The 18,156-nt window shown below is 41.1% G+C and overlaps 2 protein-coding genes across 2 annotated transcripts in view; one reads left to right on the forward strand and one right to left on the reverse strand.

Annotated features, from left to right (window-relative positions):
* The window catches only part of LOC141772528 (acidic mammalian chitinase-like), a 293,197-nt gene extending 291,141 nt beyond the window's left edge, over positions 1-2,056 (forward strand). Inside the window, exons 10-12 of the mRNA XM_074643598.1 lie at positions 163-282; positions 605-746; positions 1,561-2,056. Coding sequence (XP_074499699.1) covers positions 163-282; positions 605-746; positions 1,561-1,871 — 573 coding nt within the window. The 3' untranslated portion in view covers positions 1,872-2,056. The remainder of the gene's footprint in view (positions 1-162; positions 283-604; positions 747-1,560) is intronic.
* Positions 973-6,179, reverse strand: mfsd4ab (major facilitator superfamily domain containing 4Ab). Its single transcript, XM_074643597.1, has 10 exons — positions 5,804-6,179; positions 5,496-5,694; positions 5,052-5,294; positions 3,984-4,146; positions 3,719-3,834; positions 3,415-3,588; positions 3,169-3,316; positions 3,018-3,088; positions 2,770-2,890; positions 973-2,685 (listed from the first exon to the last, which is right to left on the reverse strand). Exons 1-10 carry the CDS (start codon positions 6,031-6,033, stop codon positions 2,591-2,593), a joined length of 1,560 nt encoding a protein of 519 aa, XP_074499698.1. The 5' UTR covers positions 6,034-6,179; the 3' UTR covers positions 973-2,590.
* Positions 6,180-18,156: the final 11,977 nt, after the last annotated feature.

The raw sequence follows: 18,156 nt of genomic DNA on the forward strand, positions 1-18,156 counted from the left end.
TTGTTCTAATAAAGTAATCGAGAATAAGCTTGAATGTTGATGGCGGTTAATATTCTTCTGTACGCTTGATAACAGAGCAGGTTGGTTTATCGCAGTACTGCAGACTCCGGATGAAGAAGTTCCTATAGGCTGTCATTAATGCACCGCTTTGTGAAATCACAGATCTGCGGCTTTTTGAAAGACGGAGCCACCGAGGTTTGGAACAAGGCCCAGGATGTGCCATATGCCTACAAGGGAAACCAGTGGGTGGGCTATGACAACATGAAGAGCTTCCAGATCAAGGTAACAGAACTGTGCTGAATGCTTGTTTTACCGTTTGACAGGCCGATCTGTTGGCTGTTGTAAATGAGCTCTGAGCTAAAAATGTTTTCCCAATCTACATAAAACTGTCAAGACTTATATTAAACACTATAAAATGTGAAAGTTTTCCCTCTGTGCTACAGCAGGATGTGACAGGAGCAAATGTATTAGAATTTTTCTATTTGATCCCCTTTTTTTCTGAATGCGGGGTCATGCTGCAGTTTTCAGCAAACACTGTGTCAAGGTCTGCTTTGTTTTTGACCTTAAAATGCTTTCTACAACGCCCCCGTCCGGCTGTCTGTAGGTTGACTGGCTGACAAAGAGTAACTTTGGAGGTGCCATGGTGTGGACCCTCGACATGGATGACTACATGGGCACTTTCTGTAACCAGGGAAAATACCCACTGATTAATGTCCTCAAAAAGGGCCTTAATCTGGAACAAGCATGTAAGACTTTGAGTTCCTTTATCATTGGTGATCAATGTGAAACACGATGACAAAATGTGTTATATTTAGGGCTGTAAATTACGTTTTTTAATCGCGATTAATCGATTGATTGTCCGTAGTTAATCACAATTAATCGCACATTTTTATCTGTTCAAAATGTACTTTAAAGGGAGATTTGTCAAGTATTTAATACTTTTATCAACATGGGATTGGATAAATATGCTGCTTTTTGCAAATGCATGTATATATTTATTATTGGAAATCAATTGACAACACAAAACAATGACAAATATTGTCCAGAAACCCTCACAGATAAGAAAAAAGGAAATATGCTCAAATCATAACATGGCAAACTGCAGCCCAAAAGGCAACAACAGCTGTCAGTGTATCAGTGTGCTGACTTGACTATGACTTGCCCCAAACTGCATGTGATTATCATAAAGTGGGCATGCCTGTAAAGGGGAGACTCGTGGGTACCCATAGAACCCATTTTCATTTACATATCTAGAAGTCAGAGGTCAAGGGACCCTTTTGAAAATGGCCGTGACAGTTTTTCCTCGCCAGAATTTAGAGTAAGTTTGCAGAGTTATTTAGCCTCCTTTGCGACAAGCTAGTATGACGTGGTTGGTACCAATGGATTCTTTAGGTTTTATAATTTCAATAATTTTCAATTTATAACTTCACTCTATCTTTAAAACTGAGCCCAATCTAGAAACCTAGAAACAACCTAGAAATCGTTGCATTAACACATTATTTTCGCGTTAACTGTGACAGCCCTAATCTTATTAAATTATTAATTTGTTGCGTTTTTCAGCCTGCGCCCCTCCTGCCACTCGCCTTCCCCCAATCGCAGGAGCGAGCACGACCTCCGGAGGCAGCTCTGGTGGCGGCTCCAGTGGAGGTGGCTCCAGCGGCGGCAGCTCCAGTGGCGGCAGCTCCTCTGGCGGGGACTCGGGCACCAGCGGCATGGACAGCAAGTTCTGCGTCGGGAAAGCCAGCGGCATGTACCCCGACCCAACAGACAAGAACCAATTCTACAACTGCAGCCAAGGCCGGACCTACTTCCAGCACTGTGCTGAGGGTCTGGTCTTTAACACTGCCTGTTCTTGTTGCAACTGGTCCTAAAGCTGAAGTTACAGATTTACTGTTCAAAGGCTGGATGACTCTGTTTTACATTTGTTCTCAGTTCTCAACTTCTCTGAGTACAAAGTCCTTCCTTCCACACTGGATGTGTAACCGTGTAAAACCTGAGGCTGTCCTCTCTTGACTAGTTCATTTTGAAAGTAAAGAAAATAAACATTTGAATTGTTGCATCATGTGTGTTGTACGTATCCACATCCTTTCCTTGTTGTCAATTATAAAATGCGGTGTCAGCAATCAAAACTACACTATGTCCACCATATCAGTATAATTGTTTCAATACACATATTATACAGTATTCCATGTACATATGCCAAAAGATATGCAAAAACACATAAAACAATATGAAAACAAAAGATTACAATTACAAACAGAAAACAATTAATACAGCAATTTAAGTATTTAAAAGTGTCCGACAGGTAATCATAATCCTTGCATTGTAAATTGCAAACCCTGATGCAATATGAAACGGGACACCAATCCACAATTTGATTAACGCCGTCCCTGATTTACAGAAAAACAGAGTTTGAACTATAACCTCTAACAGAAGCAAACTATCTACTCTGCAAATATGTAATTTCCAGAACAATAAAAGTACAACGGCACATTGGTAGGCTTTAGTAAAACATCTTTGAAGATAGATTGTGGTAATACTTCATCCCCTACAGTAGCCAGTAAAGGACAAAACACAGCTGCCGCCCTTCTCAGCTGCTCTCTGCCTCCTCTTTCTGTTTTGTCTTGGCCGATCCATTCTGCTCCGCTGCCGGTTCCTCCACCATGGCTGTCTTTTTCGTCGTCCCTGTTGAGATGCGGAGGGAGCAAATAAGCGGGGAGTGTGAAATGAATGAAAACAAACCTTAGGCTGTTGGCTGATATACCGTACCTGTGAGGTAATTTCTGTGCATTCGGTGGAACAGCAGGAGACCAATGAAGAAGATAAAACCTAGGCAGGCGATTATCATTCCGCACAGCAGGAAGCTATAGCTGCCTTCCGTCTGGATAATCTGGGGATGAGATGGCAACATTAAACTATTGAACACAAAAACCTAAACCTCCACTGGGCTGCAATTATAAACCTATTTTTTCCACTTCTGCACACTCTCTCTTTCTATAGATACCCATCAGACTTACTGAGCCAACCAGAACCTGCATCACCATCTCCCCCATCCCTGCACTTGTCACCAGGACTGACGTTGCACATCCTGCAAAAAGAGAAGTATGCTTTATTTCCTCTCCTTGCTTTCATCCCATAACTGTGTTATATTGCTGTAAATCATTATACCCTGATAATCAAGGATGTCTTCAGTATAAGCGAGCATACAGGGGAATATGCTGCTGAGGAAGAGCCCACATAAACAGGTCCCGACGTACAGAAACGTGCTGCTGGTGTAGAAAATAAGCAGCAACAAGACAGTGACAATAGCACCCGCCTGTAAAAACAAAAGAGAGATTATCAATGAAGTGTTTGACCTTCAAGTTTCTTTGTGCATGTCTAATCTATAATGTCTGAATGTTTGATTGGCCTCACCAGGTTGAACATGAGCAGTCTCACAGGCTGGAAGCGGTACGAGAGAGGGATGGACAACAGGCGGCCAGCGGTGATCGCTCCCCAAAAGATGCTGGCCAGGTAACCCGCCGTCTTGTGAGGCAACGACATAGGTGGCGCCACGCCGTAAGTGTACACAAAGCCGGCGTACGCACCCTGAAAGGAAAAGCCAGATTCTTTCATGTGCTCTACTTTCTGAGTTTTACGTGAAGCAGATTTTGTATGCACTCATAAAAGTTTTTGTTGAAATGCACGTCATATTATTCATCCGTGCCCCCTCACTCACCACAATACCATCTGTCATGAAGAGCACCATCCCGCCAAGGATATGAATCATAAAGAAGGATACTGGCAGCCCGCGCAGGTTATCATTCCGACAGCAGCTAAAGATATCCCCATGACCTGTAACAGAGCGAAAGGTCACAAATAACAGATTGTAGCTCACACAATGGCATTTATTGTATTTTTCATCTAAACCGACTGAAGAAAGTATGTATTATTCATCTTATAATAGGAGTCCCGTGTAAGAATCACTTCTTTCACGTCTTTACCTCCAGCTTCATGTTTCGTCTCCTCCACCTCCGAGCCCTCGGCCCCCTGCTGGTTCTCCATCGCTAGTTCATCTTGATCCAGGAGACGCGGAGTGCCGCTGGGGCAACATGGGATCAGCTGCTCCCGATACATCAGGAACAGGACTGCGATGGGCACGGGGAGCTGAGGGTGCACAAATAATGTTTTTGCACTTTTCAACCATTAAAGTGGCAGTAGGCAGTATATTTTTAGCATCATTTGGCAAAAAAAACATAATAACCTTTCAGCATATTGTAATTCAAGTGTTCTGAGAGAAAACTAGACTTCTGCACCTCCTCATGGCTCTGTTTTCAGGTTTTAAAAAAATGGTGATCGGAGACTTTGGCCAATCACAGGTCATTTCAGAGAGAGATCGTTCCTATTGGTTGTTCATTCAACGGAGGTAGCTGTCAATCACTTGTGAACTCTGATCAAACAGTCAAACTAGGCAACGCTGATCAAATATGAATCAATTCTGTTACTGTAATACCGTTTCAGAAACATCTTGTAGTGTACTGTTTAGCTGTAAAATGAGAGAGTTTGCTAGGGCTGGTGGGCGGTGCTTGGTATTTCCTCAACTGATCTCAACATGGCTGCCGAATCACAAACTTTCTCATTTTACAGCTAAACAGTACACTACAAGATGTTTCTGAAAGCATTTGAGGAGATAAATAGGCATTACAGTAACAGAATATTGTTTCATATTTGATCAGCGCTGCCTAGTTTGACCGTTTGATCGGAGTTTGCGAGTGATTGACAGCTGCTCAGAGACGGCAAGGCTCCAGCTCGGCTCTGATTGGTTCTTTTCCTCCGGTCTGTGAAATCTTGCAGATGCCATTAGGAGCACCGAAGGACACAGAGGCACATGATTTTTTTCCTGTCTCATGCACTACTTTCAGGATATAGTGACCGTTTTATAAAAATAACTTTTTTTAATCACATTTGTTCCAATTCTACCCACTGCTTCTTTAACTAAAATATTAGATTAACAAAAAAAAGTTACTCCTCTCTTGCACATCTACTACTGTACTATCTGTTCAGCGTCTCACATTGATAAGCGCCATGATCCAGAAAGCGTAGTGCACACTGGACTCCTCTTCCCCTCCCTCGTGGGCCATGTGGCTCTGAGTTATGTTGTGCCCTGCAATCGGACTGTTTCCCAGCATGTTCCTGAAATGATGCATGGTCTCAGTCCCGTTCGCTGTATGATTCCCACAGCCCGTCTCGGAGAGAAAAGGATCTGCAATCAGTGGGCTCACCAGGGCTCCAAACCCAATGAAGAAATGAAGAGCCTGCGGAAATATAGAAGAAAACAAAAGCCAGAGATATGACTTATTGTGTTTTTGGCTCATAACTTCAGAAAGTGAACCTACTGAACCCGTACAGAAAATTAACTTGTTAATATTTGTGGATAAAAGCAAATCACACACTCTCTAATGTCATGTCAGCATTTCTACAGATAACTTAGGTACAGGTACTACGGGCTTTTTCACCTGTAAGAAAACAGCCGAGTCCTTCTGATAGATGGTCACCAGTTGAATGTTAGCGATGGTGTCAATAATGCCCATCGCGAACCCAGACACAGCCATGGCGATGGCAAGCAGGAGGACATTATGGCACCAAGGGATGATGGCAAATATTACAGAGATGATGAGAGCCGAGACAAATAAGGCAGCTAGAGCACTGAACAACCTTTAAGAAAGGAAAGACACAAATATGGTTATAATGGCGGTAAATTGCTTTCAGATTACTCGTGGGCGGCAAACACCTGCACTGCAGAGTCTGGGGGAAAGATACTTACGTCCTCTTGAAAACACCACCGATAGAGCTGCCAATCAACAGGCAGAACTGCTGGGAGAAGAACACCCAGGTGATCTGGCTAAGCGTTGAGTTTGTTTGACATTGCAAGTCCAAAATTGTAGGTCCAAGGAAAGCAATGCAGAGTCCAAAGCTGAAGAAAACGCTCCAGTAGGTCAGTGTGTGATGGGCATTCCTTTTGAACAGGGTCACGATCCGCTCGTCCACAAACATCTCGACCACAGTAAGATAGATCTACCTTAGTGAAACCAACTGCCAAAACCTGTTTTATTACAACAATCTCAATATGTGACAGCAGCTCTGTGAGGTTTTGTGGATGGCTTTTTTGTAGTATAATGACTTTCTAGATCTCTTTTTAAAGCTTTCAGCGCCCTCCTCTTCAGATTGCTTAACTCAAAAGGATGTCCTCTTGAGTTAATGGGTGAAGTGGAGATTCTTCCAACAATAATATGACTATTTGAATCATGTCAATGATTAGCAATGAAAAACAGTCTGTGTTGAAATGCTACCAGAAATCGTGCATTTATATGTCATGGCACTTCTAACACTTTCAATGGAAAATATATCATTCAGGAAGCAATGACACACAGGTTGTCTTTTCTTTCATACCTGGACAACCTTGCGGCACTTATTACAAAAGGAGCATAGATGCTAAGAAATGCATGATGTGCAAACTCTCTGGCAGAAGGGATATTGTATCTCAAGGAGACCTTTCTGGTTAAATAAAGGATAATGAATAAATAAAAGTATGCTATATGAAAAGCAAGATGTTCATTGTACTGTATTTTTTCATTCTTTTTATAGACCTTTGTTCAGTATCCTGTACTGAATATATCCAGTAGGGCTGTCAATCGATTCAAATATTTTATCGCGATTAATCGTATGATTGTCCTTGGTTAATCGCAAATTTATCGCACATTTTTTTATCTGTTCAAAATGTAATTTAAAGGGAGATTTGTCAAGTATTTAATACTCTTATCAACATGGGAGTGGGCAAATATGCTGCTTTATGCAAACGTATGTATATATTTATTATTGGGAATCAATTAAAAAAACAAAACAATGACAAATATTGTCCAGAAACCCTCACAGGTACTGCATAAAAAGATATGCTCAAATCATAGCATGGCAAACTGCAGCCCAACAGGCAACAACAGCTGTCAGTGTGTCAGTGTGCTGACTTGACTATGACTTGCCCCAAACTGCATGTGATTATCATAAAGTGGGCATGTCTGTAAAGGGGAGACTCGTGGGTACCCATAGAACCCATTTTCATTCACATATCTTGAAGGCAGAGGCCAAGGGACCCCTTTGAAAATGGCCATGCCAGTTTTTCCTCGCGTGGACGAGAAGTTTGCAGCGTTATTTAGCCTCTTTCACGACAAGCTAGTATGACGTGGTTGGTACCAATGGATTCTTTAGGTTTTACAGTTTCAGATCTTCACTCTAACACATTATCATCGCGTTAACTGTGACAGCCCTAATCTTATTGGCAGTGGGGAAATTTGCATGGTAAACATTATACCTGCTAGATTGTCATAGTGATGTTGGCATACTGTCTTTATACTGTGACATTTGGTGATGCATGGTAGACTGATGTCTGAACTGAAGTTAATGTGAGTAAAGGAGTGAAGTTTCAATAATAACTGTTATCAAATTTCATCTTGTACCTTCTTGTTATTGAATTTCTTTCCTGACCAGCAGATGTGTGTGTGTGGGTCTGTCTAAAGTTCAGGAAGGCCACTCAGGATGGACAATATGTACGATATGACACTACAATATTTCGTTTGACCCCATTTGAGAACAGATGTCAGGCTGTGTCTTGCACTTAACTGTTCTTTGGATTAAAACATGTGTATTTTACATGTGTTGTATTACTTGGCCCTGAATAAAAGAAAGGACTTAATACCTAATCCCTGTAATGATTGCATGGGAGAAGCAAAGCTCTACTGATTGTGGCCAAATATGGGCTTCCGGCAAGGTTGAACCAAGGAAACTAAAGAAATCCCAATGCAGGCTTTTTATTTAAACTGTGAATTTAGTCATCTTTAAACTTTTTATGAAAGACGCTGACACCGTAATAGGCACTCTGGGTATGATGTATATATATTTGCATGATGATGACACAAATCTTTATGTGTTTAATTTACTGTATCATTTTCAAAAGTGTGATTTCATGCTCTCAGTAATCAATTAATTATGTTAATGAATACATTATTTTCTTGGTACCTAATTACCCTTACCAAAAAGAAGTTTATTCAAGTGTGCTATTCGTACACTTATTTTAAACTTAAAATAAGAGAGTATACTTTCAGTTGACCTTTTATGTACTTATCAGAGATATCCTTAACAAAAGTAACCATAAATATACTTGGCTCATACTGACAAGAATACAGAAAAGTTTAAGTATACTTGGCTTATACTGACAAGTACACAGAGAAGTCTAAGTATACTTGGCTTATACTGAGAAGTACACAGAGAAGTCTAAGTATACTTGGCTTATACTGACAAGTATACAGAAAAGTCTAAGTATACTTATACGTAGGCTTATAGGGCCACTTGTACTTAATCTTTTGATCGAGATATACTTAAGAAAAGTATAATAAAAGTATACTTTTATTATAATACTTTCAAAAGTATTCTTGCCTTATAGACCTACAGAAAGGTACACATGGCTTGTAGCTATCCTTACTTTAGCCTATTAAAGTGTGTTTGCAGGTTTATTTGTTTCTAAATACACAACAAGTATGATGCTATGTTAGCTGTCTGAGTTAAGTTACACAACGTGACACATTTTCTTATGACTGTATCTGTCTACCCAGTGAAGCATATGCCAGGATCCCACCGACTACCGAGCTGAGCTGTGTAACTGATTTGCCAACATGCCCTGCAAGGTGGAGATGCTGGTCAGGTACTAAACCCAGAGAAATCTGTGTGTTTATACAAAAAGGCATTCATTAACATCTGCTTCCTCTTCTGGAGATACAGCAACACAAGGTGACTTCTCCAGGTAATTGTCAACTAACGTGATCTCAGAGGTGTGAACAGGGATGTTAAAAATCAACAGCAACTTCTGGTTACTGAAGTAGGACATCTGTTTTTGAATGAACCTATTATTTACACAGGTTAGATTAGGAAGAGGTACTGTATGTGTTCGCTAATTAAAGGACCAGTGTGTAACATTTCGGGGGATCTATTGGCAGCAATGGAATATAATATTAGTAACTGTTTTTATTAGTGTATAATCACCTAAAACTAAGAGCCATTGTGTTTTCGTTAGATTAGAATGAGTCCTTCATATCTACATAGGGAGTGGGTCCTCTTCACGGAGTCCGCCATGTTGCTCCGCCATGTTTCTACAGTAGCCCAGAACAGACAAACAAAACACTGACTCTAGAGAGAGCCTTTTGCGTTTTTACTTTACCTGAAGGCCACCCTAGTTCTCCAACCCGCTGGGAAAGGGAGTTGTAAACACATATTGTGTTTCTGCTAATACAGTTAAACTATTGAACACTTTAAGGAAAAGTTGGCAGCAACCAGGAGTCAGAGCAACAATATCAAATGAATAAAATGTCTCATGAACCATGACTAGTAAAAATATGACAATGCAAGACTGATATTTTATTTAAATTCTTTGCAGACAATATCAACATTTGGGATGTCCAAGAACAGTATGATAGGCCTATTTGTGCTGTGTTGTAAGTAGTAACCTCAAACTGTGAGACATGTCACAGTAAAAGACACATTGTTTTATGTGTAATTGTGTCCTTTTTCAAATTACATTTAGGTTATTATAGGCAATAATAACCTCTAACGTTATTTGAGTTTGTACTAGCCATTTCCATTATTTTAATCTAGCAATAAATGAATGCAATCCTAATCCAGCACAGATAGGCCTACAGTTAAATAAGTTATAGCCTATTTAGTGACTGAAAAGCTAACCAAAAACTTGTTATTGTCTTTTCAGTAACTGCTGGTCATAAGATGCTTCATGTTTCACTGAAAACCTCTCAGTGTATGTGCACCATGAGGCTTCAACTTTCCACATCAGATTTCAGATGAGCACAGAGACACTTTTCCCCTTGAACAGATGAATGGTAAAACAGCCTTCTAGTGTCGAACTCTGCACAGTGAAAGCTCAAACACCCAAGGGAAAAGTTACAAAACACATTTTTTTTAGAAGAGATGTGCATTTGCTACACACAGTTTCAACACTAGATGGTGTAACAGCATTGCATTCATCCACAGTTCAAGGCGAAGATCAATCAGGTTTGCCTCTATAGAAAGATAATGTTGCCCCTTCTATCTCTAAAACGCACCCTGAATGCAGCATCTCTTTTTCAGTCTGACTCATGGTTTGCCGATGGCAGCCACACAAAGAGACGAGACATCACTAACAGGGTTTAAAGTGGACAAAAACAGCACTGCTTTGCTCCTCTCTGTCTCATCTCCATAGGCCGACATTTGGCCGAGTCTCAATCAGAAGCCTGAGACAGAGCCAGGACAATATGACAGGAATCATAATCTGATTTTTCTTTCTGCTCTTCCCTCAACCCCACTATTTGCTTTATCTATATATACAATGTTTCTTAAGGGAGAGTAGAGAAAAGCACATGCTGCCATATATGATAAAAGTAGAGTAAATGCCATGGATTACATGCTAATACCTCCAATATATATCTTCATAAGCCCATGGATGTATATATTTAATTAAATGTGAGAGAGCAAAATAAACATTTGAGAAGGAGGAATTCACAATATGTGTGTATTATTACTTGTCAGTCAGACATACAGTACATGATTCAGTCAGTATATGCATTGACACAAGTGAGGGGATTAGCTAAAGTTGACAAGATACAGGCTCCTCTTGAAGCAATAAGAAGTGTATCTGTCACATAATCCACATTTCTGCAGTCAGTCCCCGCAGCCCTGGGTGGAAATGCCCTGCAGTGCACCCCCTACACATCTCCTCAGGCCCGAAATAGAGCCAAGGATATGTGGTATGCAAACAGACATGTCTGCAGGGCAAAACAGTGCTATTCTACGAGGGTGTGGGGCTTTCAAACCGGTGGAGCAGGTGAAACATAAAGCACTTGTGGAAGTTAGTACATGAGCAGATTAAAATGTCATCTAATTATTCAGAGAAGTTTGAGAGAGAGAGAAAATGAAGTGTTACTCTCATGTGAAATCATTTCCATTAAAGTGATTAGGGAGCATTCTTTCGGATTTGCATTTTAAAAGTAAGAAGAGACCAATACAAAGATGCTAAAAATGGGGATGGATGTCTTTTTTTTTTTTTTTCAAATCTTTTTTGTGTTTTTTTTTTGTAGACATGGCAAAAGTCATCTTAACAAATGTAGAACGTAACACATTGTCCTTAACATGAAATAAAAACCATCCCCCCTCCCACCCAATGTTGATCTTGGTCACATGAAAGGGAAAAAAAAATACCAATAAAATAAATAAATAAATAAAAAAAAAAAATTAAAATAAGATGAATACAAAAACTAACAAAAAAACGACTAACATCTTAACCACTGTTTTTCTGTCAAAAAAGTAAACTTGTCCTGTCAAGAGTGTGTTCAAGTACCTGTTGAATATCTAACCAAGACCACGATCTTCCCGTCACTTTAAAGGATACGTTCACATTCAACAGTTTTTCTTGGTGTAATCATTCATCCTGTTCATACTGGCAACTAAGAGATCCCTGCATCCAATGTGAGTCAAAGTCAAAATCCACTCTCCTCATTCTGCGCACACTAAAGTTTAACTGAAGCCAATTATGAGGCCTAAGCAGCGAGTTAGTAAATCAAGAGGGTATCCTCCAAAATTAGGTACAGAATTCCCCCTTTGTGTTTCCCCGGGCAGTTTTTCTATGCTGAGCTATGGTGGAGGGACAGAAGCACAAAGAGGGAATTTTGTACTAAAGTGATTGTAACTTATTAGAGATAAGTAGTATGACTAGATAACCACCCTAACTCAGACTGCAGAGGCATCATATTAGCTTCAGCTGTACATTGGAATGTATTTTTGCACAGAATGAGGACTGTAGATTTTATCTCTATTCATTCAACAGAGGCAGTGCTGATCAAATATGAATCAATATTCTGTTACTGTAATGCCTATTTCTCGCCTCAAAGTTCTCAGAAACATCTTGTAGTGTACTGTTTAGCTGTAAAATGAGAAGGTTTGCTCCGGCTGGTGGGCGGTGCTTTATATTTCCTCAACTGATCTCAACATGGCTGCTGGGTCACAAACTTTGTTTGTGTTTGTTGTTGTAATACTTATTTCGACCACCAGAGTGCACCACTAACCCATGTTCTAAGTTGTAAGTAGTTTTTCTAAGTTCCTTTTTTTTTTCTTTCTAATTGTTTGTTGTCGTAATATTTATAGTATCCGTATATATCCGGGTGAGTTTTAATTTCTCCATGCACTTTAAACACAAGGTACATATAGACTGTTTCAACGGCATTGTGTTGCTAGGCAACAGCTTGTCCATATTTACTTCCTGTAGAAAAAAATCTGCATAAACTCCCTAGGAGGCAAAGAAAAATAAGTAACTTGGAAAAATCAGCCTAAATTTTTTTTTTTCACTTGTTTTCCCTAAGAGGAAAAAACAAACAAAACGTAACTTGAAAACATCTGCCTAAAAAAAAAAATTCGCACTTGCCTTTCAGGGCTTCCGTATTATTATGTTTTCTAGCAAAACGTATTTCCTGTTGCACATTATTTAAACATAATTTCTAGAAGACAGGGTTGGACAGCAGGAGAAGAAAAAGGCCTGACATTGCAGGAGTGGCCTTTTGATACGACTCCAGAGTCATCATGAATACGCTTGTATCCTGATGAGTGCACATTAGTTCTTTCACAATGTCACTTGAGTTTTGTAGTGTATAGTGTAGTGTATTGGACTGAGTGCAAACCCTTAATCTCCAACAGTCCAGGCTTTAATATTACGTTGAATAGAAGTTTAAGTTCAGTGGAGCGTTGATGCATATCCAAAGGCTTCAAGATGGCCGCCAGACCAGTCCTGTGTTTGTGTGTCTGCATGTGAGCTCGGAATTTATGTTTTATTTATGTTTTATTTTGTCTGCTGATTTGGCTGTTGTAACGTGTAAAGTGTCTTCAGCTTGTACTGGACTGAGAGCATAGTGCCTATTTATTGGTTTCTTACAAAATCCATAAATTACAGCCTAGCCTCCTCTGCTAGCTATAGCCTGGGCCTCTTCAACCTGCTACAGCCTGACCCCCTTTGCTGGCTACAGCCTAGCTTCCTCTGCTAGCTGTAGCCCGGGCCTCTTCAACTTGCTTCAACCTGCTACAGCTTGGGCCTCTTCAACCTGCTATAGCCTGGGCCTCTTCAACCTGCTACAGCCTGGTTTCCTCTGCTAGCTATAGCCTGGGCCTCTTCAACCTGCTACAGCCTGGCTTCCTCTGCTAGCTATAGCCTGACCCTCTTCAACCTGCTATAGCCTGGGCCTCTTCAACCTGCTACAGCCTGGTTTCCTCTGCTAGCTGTAGCCCGGGCCTCTTCAACTTGCTTCAACCTGCTACAGCTTGAGCCTCTTCAACCTGCTATAGCCTGGGCCTCTTCAACCTGCTACAGCCTGGCTTCCTCTGCTAGCTATAGCCTGGCCCTCTTCAACCTGCTATAGCCTGGGCCTCTTCAACCTGCTACAGCCTGGTTTCCTCTGCTAGCTGTAGCCCGGGCCTCTTCAACTTGCTTCAACCTGCTACAGCTTGAGCCTCTTCAACCTGCTATAGCCTGGGCCTCTTCAACCTGCTACAGCCTGGCTTCCTCTGCTAGCTATAGCCTGGCCCTCTTCAACCTGCTACAGCCTGACCTATTGGTTATTGGTTTGGACATGTTTCATCCACTAAAACCTTCCTGGCCTTTTTGGCTCACAATCATTTCTATTTTCTGGATCACATCAGCTCATACAACCTGCCTTTCTAGCAGGTACACACAGGAGACTGCCATCATTTCTAACGGTGTTGGTACATTGGACTTCAGTTTATCAACCAGGGACATTTCATCCTTCTGGATTACAAAGACTTTTGGACTTTCTACTTGGTGTGTAACAAATCTTATTCCTTTGTACTCTTACATGTTATTGCAGCAGTTCCACGATTCCTCCTCTTTAATTTTGACCAAACCGTCAATGAAAGATAAACATATGCAACATTTTAGCACTGTCCTCAGACGTGTGTTAATCATTCTCATGTTGTTAATCTCTGGAAATGTTCACCCAAACCCAGGGCCCGCTATTCATGGTCCCACTGTCTCTAATCTGTCGTTTAATGATTTTTGTGATCGTAAATCATTGGGCTTTCTACATGTCAATATCTGTAGTTTGTTGCCAAAACATGACTATTTAAAAGCCTGGGTGCACACTGCAAACCCTGATGTTCTGGCTGTCTCTGAATCATGGCTTAAGAAAGGTGTCTCGGATCTAGAAATTCGAATACCGGGTTACAACGTCTTTCGTCAGGATAGATCCACCAAGGGTGGCGGCGTGGCTATATTTGTAAAAGATCATTTGCAATGTTCTGTTACGCTGTCTAAATCAGTCCCCAAGCAATTTGAACTGTTACTGTTAAAACTTAAACTGTCAACAAATTTCACTCTGTCTGTTGCTGTTTGCTATAGACCACCCTCTGCTCCAGCATGCACATTAAGAGCTCTCGGTGAACTGTTGGCCCCTCACATTTCCTCTGAGTTTGTCCTTCTGGGTGACCTAAACTGGAATATGATCAACCCCCCTGATTTAGTTACACAGCAATTTGATGCTTTAAACCTCTTTCAAATTGTATCTGAGCCAACCAGACATAATTTGAAATCACCGTCATCTGCCACACTGATCGATATTATTCTCACTAACACTCCATCAAACTACCGATCTGGAGTCTTCAGTCAAGACTTGAGTGACCACTGTGCCATTGCATGCGTTCGCTCCGGCCTCTCTGTCAAACGTCCACCGGTGATTGTGACCAAGCGCTCACTGAAAAACTTTGACAATCAGGCCTTCCTGCAAGATGTTGCAGCTGCAAACTGGGAAAGAATCAATCTTATCCCCTCAGTGGAAGATGCCTGGTCTTATTTCAAAAACACCTTTAGCCTAATCATTGAGAAACACGCCCCATTGAAACGATTCCGGACGAAGAATCGCTACAGCCGCTGGTTCAGTCACGATTTGGCGGCTCTGATCCGCCTAAAAAACACCTCATGGCGGAGAGCGAGGTCTTCTCAGTCTGCTGCCGACTGGCTGGCCTTCAGACAATGCAGGAACAAAACAACACAGGCGATCAGGAAAGCTAAAATCAGTCATTTCAAAGAAGAATTCTCAGCCAGTGGCTCTGATGCCAAGAAATTTTGGAAAACAGTCAAATCCATGGAAAACAAACTTGCTTCTCCGCATCTACCCACTTCTTTGATTTTTGATGACATTGTTGTTACTGATAAACAACGCATGGCCACACACTTCAACCAACATTTCGTGAACTCATCTAATTTCTTTGGTGCAGCTGCCCCTGAAACAGATTCATCTAACACTCCCACTTCATCACCCAGCGTTAACAGCTTCTCCCTTCAACCTGTTAAGGTTTCGGAAGTCCTGGATGAACTCATTAAGTTAGATTCAAACAAGTCAGCTGGATCTGATGGGCTTGACCCTGTGTTTTTAAAATCAGCCGCTCATATTATTGCTTCCCCTATTACAAGCCTGTTCAACCTGTCATTTCATCTGTCTGTTTTCCCCCCTGACTGGAAATCGGCTACGATTCTCCCCCTCTTTAAAGGAGGCTCTGGCTCTGACCCGAACTGCTACAGGCCGATTTCCATTTTGCCCTGTCTGGCCAAAGTCATAGAGAAACTGGTACATAAACAACTAATTCACTTCATTGACTTAAATCATATTTTGTCTGACCTGCAGTCTGGGTTTAGGAAAGGCCACGGATGTACCACCGCTACACTGAAGGTCCTTGATGATGTCATCACCGCCATGGACAACAAACAGACTTGTGTAGCTGCCTTTATAGACCTAGCCAAGGCTTTTGACTCGGTCAACCATAACATTCTCCTGCAAAGACTTACCAGCATTGGCTTGTCCAGTAGATGTTGCAACTGGTTTGCTAGCTACCTGGCTGATCGTGTCCAGCGGGTGAAGACCGAAAACATCATGTCTGAACCTCTTACCATCTCTAAAGGTGTGCCTCAAGGCTCCATCTTAGGCCCTATTTTGTTCTCCATTTATATTAACGATGTAGCCAAAGCTGCTGGAAATTCCAGGATTCATCTGTATGCTGATGACACCATCATATATTCAGCTGGTCCCTCACTCCACTCTGCTGTGTCCACTCTTCAACAAAGCCTCACCTCCATCCAACAGTCTTTCCACAACCTCCACCTGCTCCTCAACTCCAAAAAGACCAAATGTATGCTGTTTGACCGGAAAAACCTCATCATCCCCAGCCCTCCCAAGATCTACAGTGCTGATGGCTCGGAGCTGGAGTTTGTCAGCTCCTACAAATACCTTGGCTTCTGGTTGGACTCATCTCTCTCATTTAACACACACATCAATAACCTTCTGGCTAAAGTCAAAGCTAGACTGGGTTTCCTGTATCGAAACAAGGCCTCCTTCACACACTCTGCCAAATTCACCCTTGTGAAAATGACCATCCTTCCTCTATTTGACTACGGCGATATCATTTATAAAATGGCATCAAAGACCACCCTCAGAAAACTGGACACACTCCACCACTCAGCAATCCGTTTTGCCACATGTGCACCCTTCACCACCCACCACTGTGATCTTTACAGATTGGTGGATTGGCCCTCCCTTCACACCAGGCGGCTACAACACTGGCTGCTCTTGGTCTACAAATCCATTTTGGGAATGACCCCTCGCTACCTCTCCAATCTTCTGCACATTTCCGACAGCAATCGCCGTTTAAGATCCAGTGACTTCATAAGGCTCATCATTCCAAAAGTCCGTACTGTGTTTGGTCATAACTCCTTTCATTTTGCCGCTGCAAATGACTGGAACTCACTACAAAACACGCTCAAACTAACAGCTCTCACCTCTCTCAACATGTTCAAACAAAAGCTGCAACAAGTCATAGTTGACTGCTGTACTTGCTGACCAGCCCTCACTTCTCTCTCTCCCTTCCATTTTCACAAAGTACATCCAGTAATCCGCCTTTTTTTTTTTTTTAACATAGTGTTTGTTAATTTACCTATGCTGTTTTTAGCCATTTTCTCATGTATTTGTCATACTGTATTGTATCTGTGCTGTTTGTGTCACTTGTGTGGACTGTGCTACTGCCTCTTGGCCAGGTCATCATTGTAAATGAGAATTGGTTCTCAATTGATTTTACCTGGTTAAATAAAGGTCAAATAAAAAATAAAAAAAATCAGGAATTCCCAGCCAGGATTCCTAAAAGCGCAGCAGCCGATCACATCTGGAGCCCTCTGAAGATAATGGCTTCTGTCAGCCAATCCCTACTCTGTACTCTGTTGATCCCTGGCTAATTATACTCCAGTGCTCAATGCTGTTGATGATTATTGGTCTTATCATGAATTGTTTATTAGCGGCCAATTAATTATTGGTTATCTACACTTTGTTTTGCATCATGAATTATGTATGTAATTGATATTAATCTGCAGTACATCACTTCTAAAGGCTCAGCATTTCACACCAAATTGTGCTAATCTTCAGATTTTGGTATGAAAACTGTTCTAATCGGTTCTTTTGATGCAGTAAAGCTGACATTAAATCCTCTCAGTGGGATTTAAGGGTGTAGGTTGGGCTTTACTTTAACATGTTACAACAAATCCGTGAATATTACTCATCAGGTGCCACTCAAGTTCCAGCTCACAATGTCTGTAGTAGGGCTGCAACTGGCGATTATTTTCATCATAGATTCATTTGAAGATTATTTTCTCGATTAAACAAAAAAAGGCAGAAAATAGTGAAAACACAATTTCCAAAAGCCTAAGTTAAATAACTCATATTGTTTGGTTTGTTCAAACAATGGTCAAGAAACTAAAGATATTTAGTTTAATATCATAGTAGACGAAGAAAGCTAATCAAATATTCACTGTGAGAAGTGCATCTTTGTAATTTTTGCCTTAAACAATGACTCAAATGACTAGGTAATTAAAGTAATAGTTGCCGACATTTCTTTTGTCGATCGACTAACCGTTTCGGTTCTAGTTTAAAGTAGGGCCGCGTTGACGCAAATTTGTTTTAACGCCATTAATTTCTTTAACGCATTAATGCAACTTGCAATTTTCAGGTTGTAGCAGGTTCAGTTTCAAGCTAGAGTGAAGATACT

The sequence above is a fragment of the Sebastes fasciatus genome, chromosome 8 (assembly GCF_043250625.1).
Source record: "Sebastes fasciatus isolate fSebFas1 chromosome 8, fSebFas1.pri, whole genome shotgun sequence".
NCBI lineage: Eukaryota > Metazoa > Chordata > Actinopteri > Perciformes > Sebastidae > Sebastes > Sebastes fasciatus.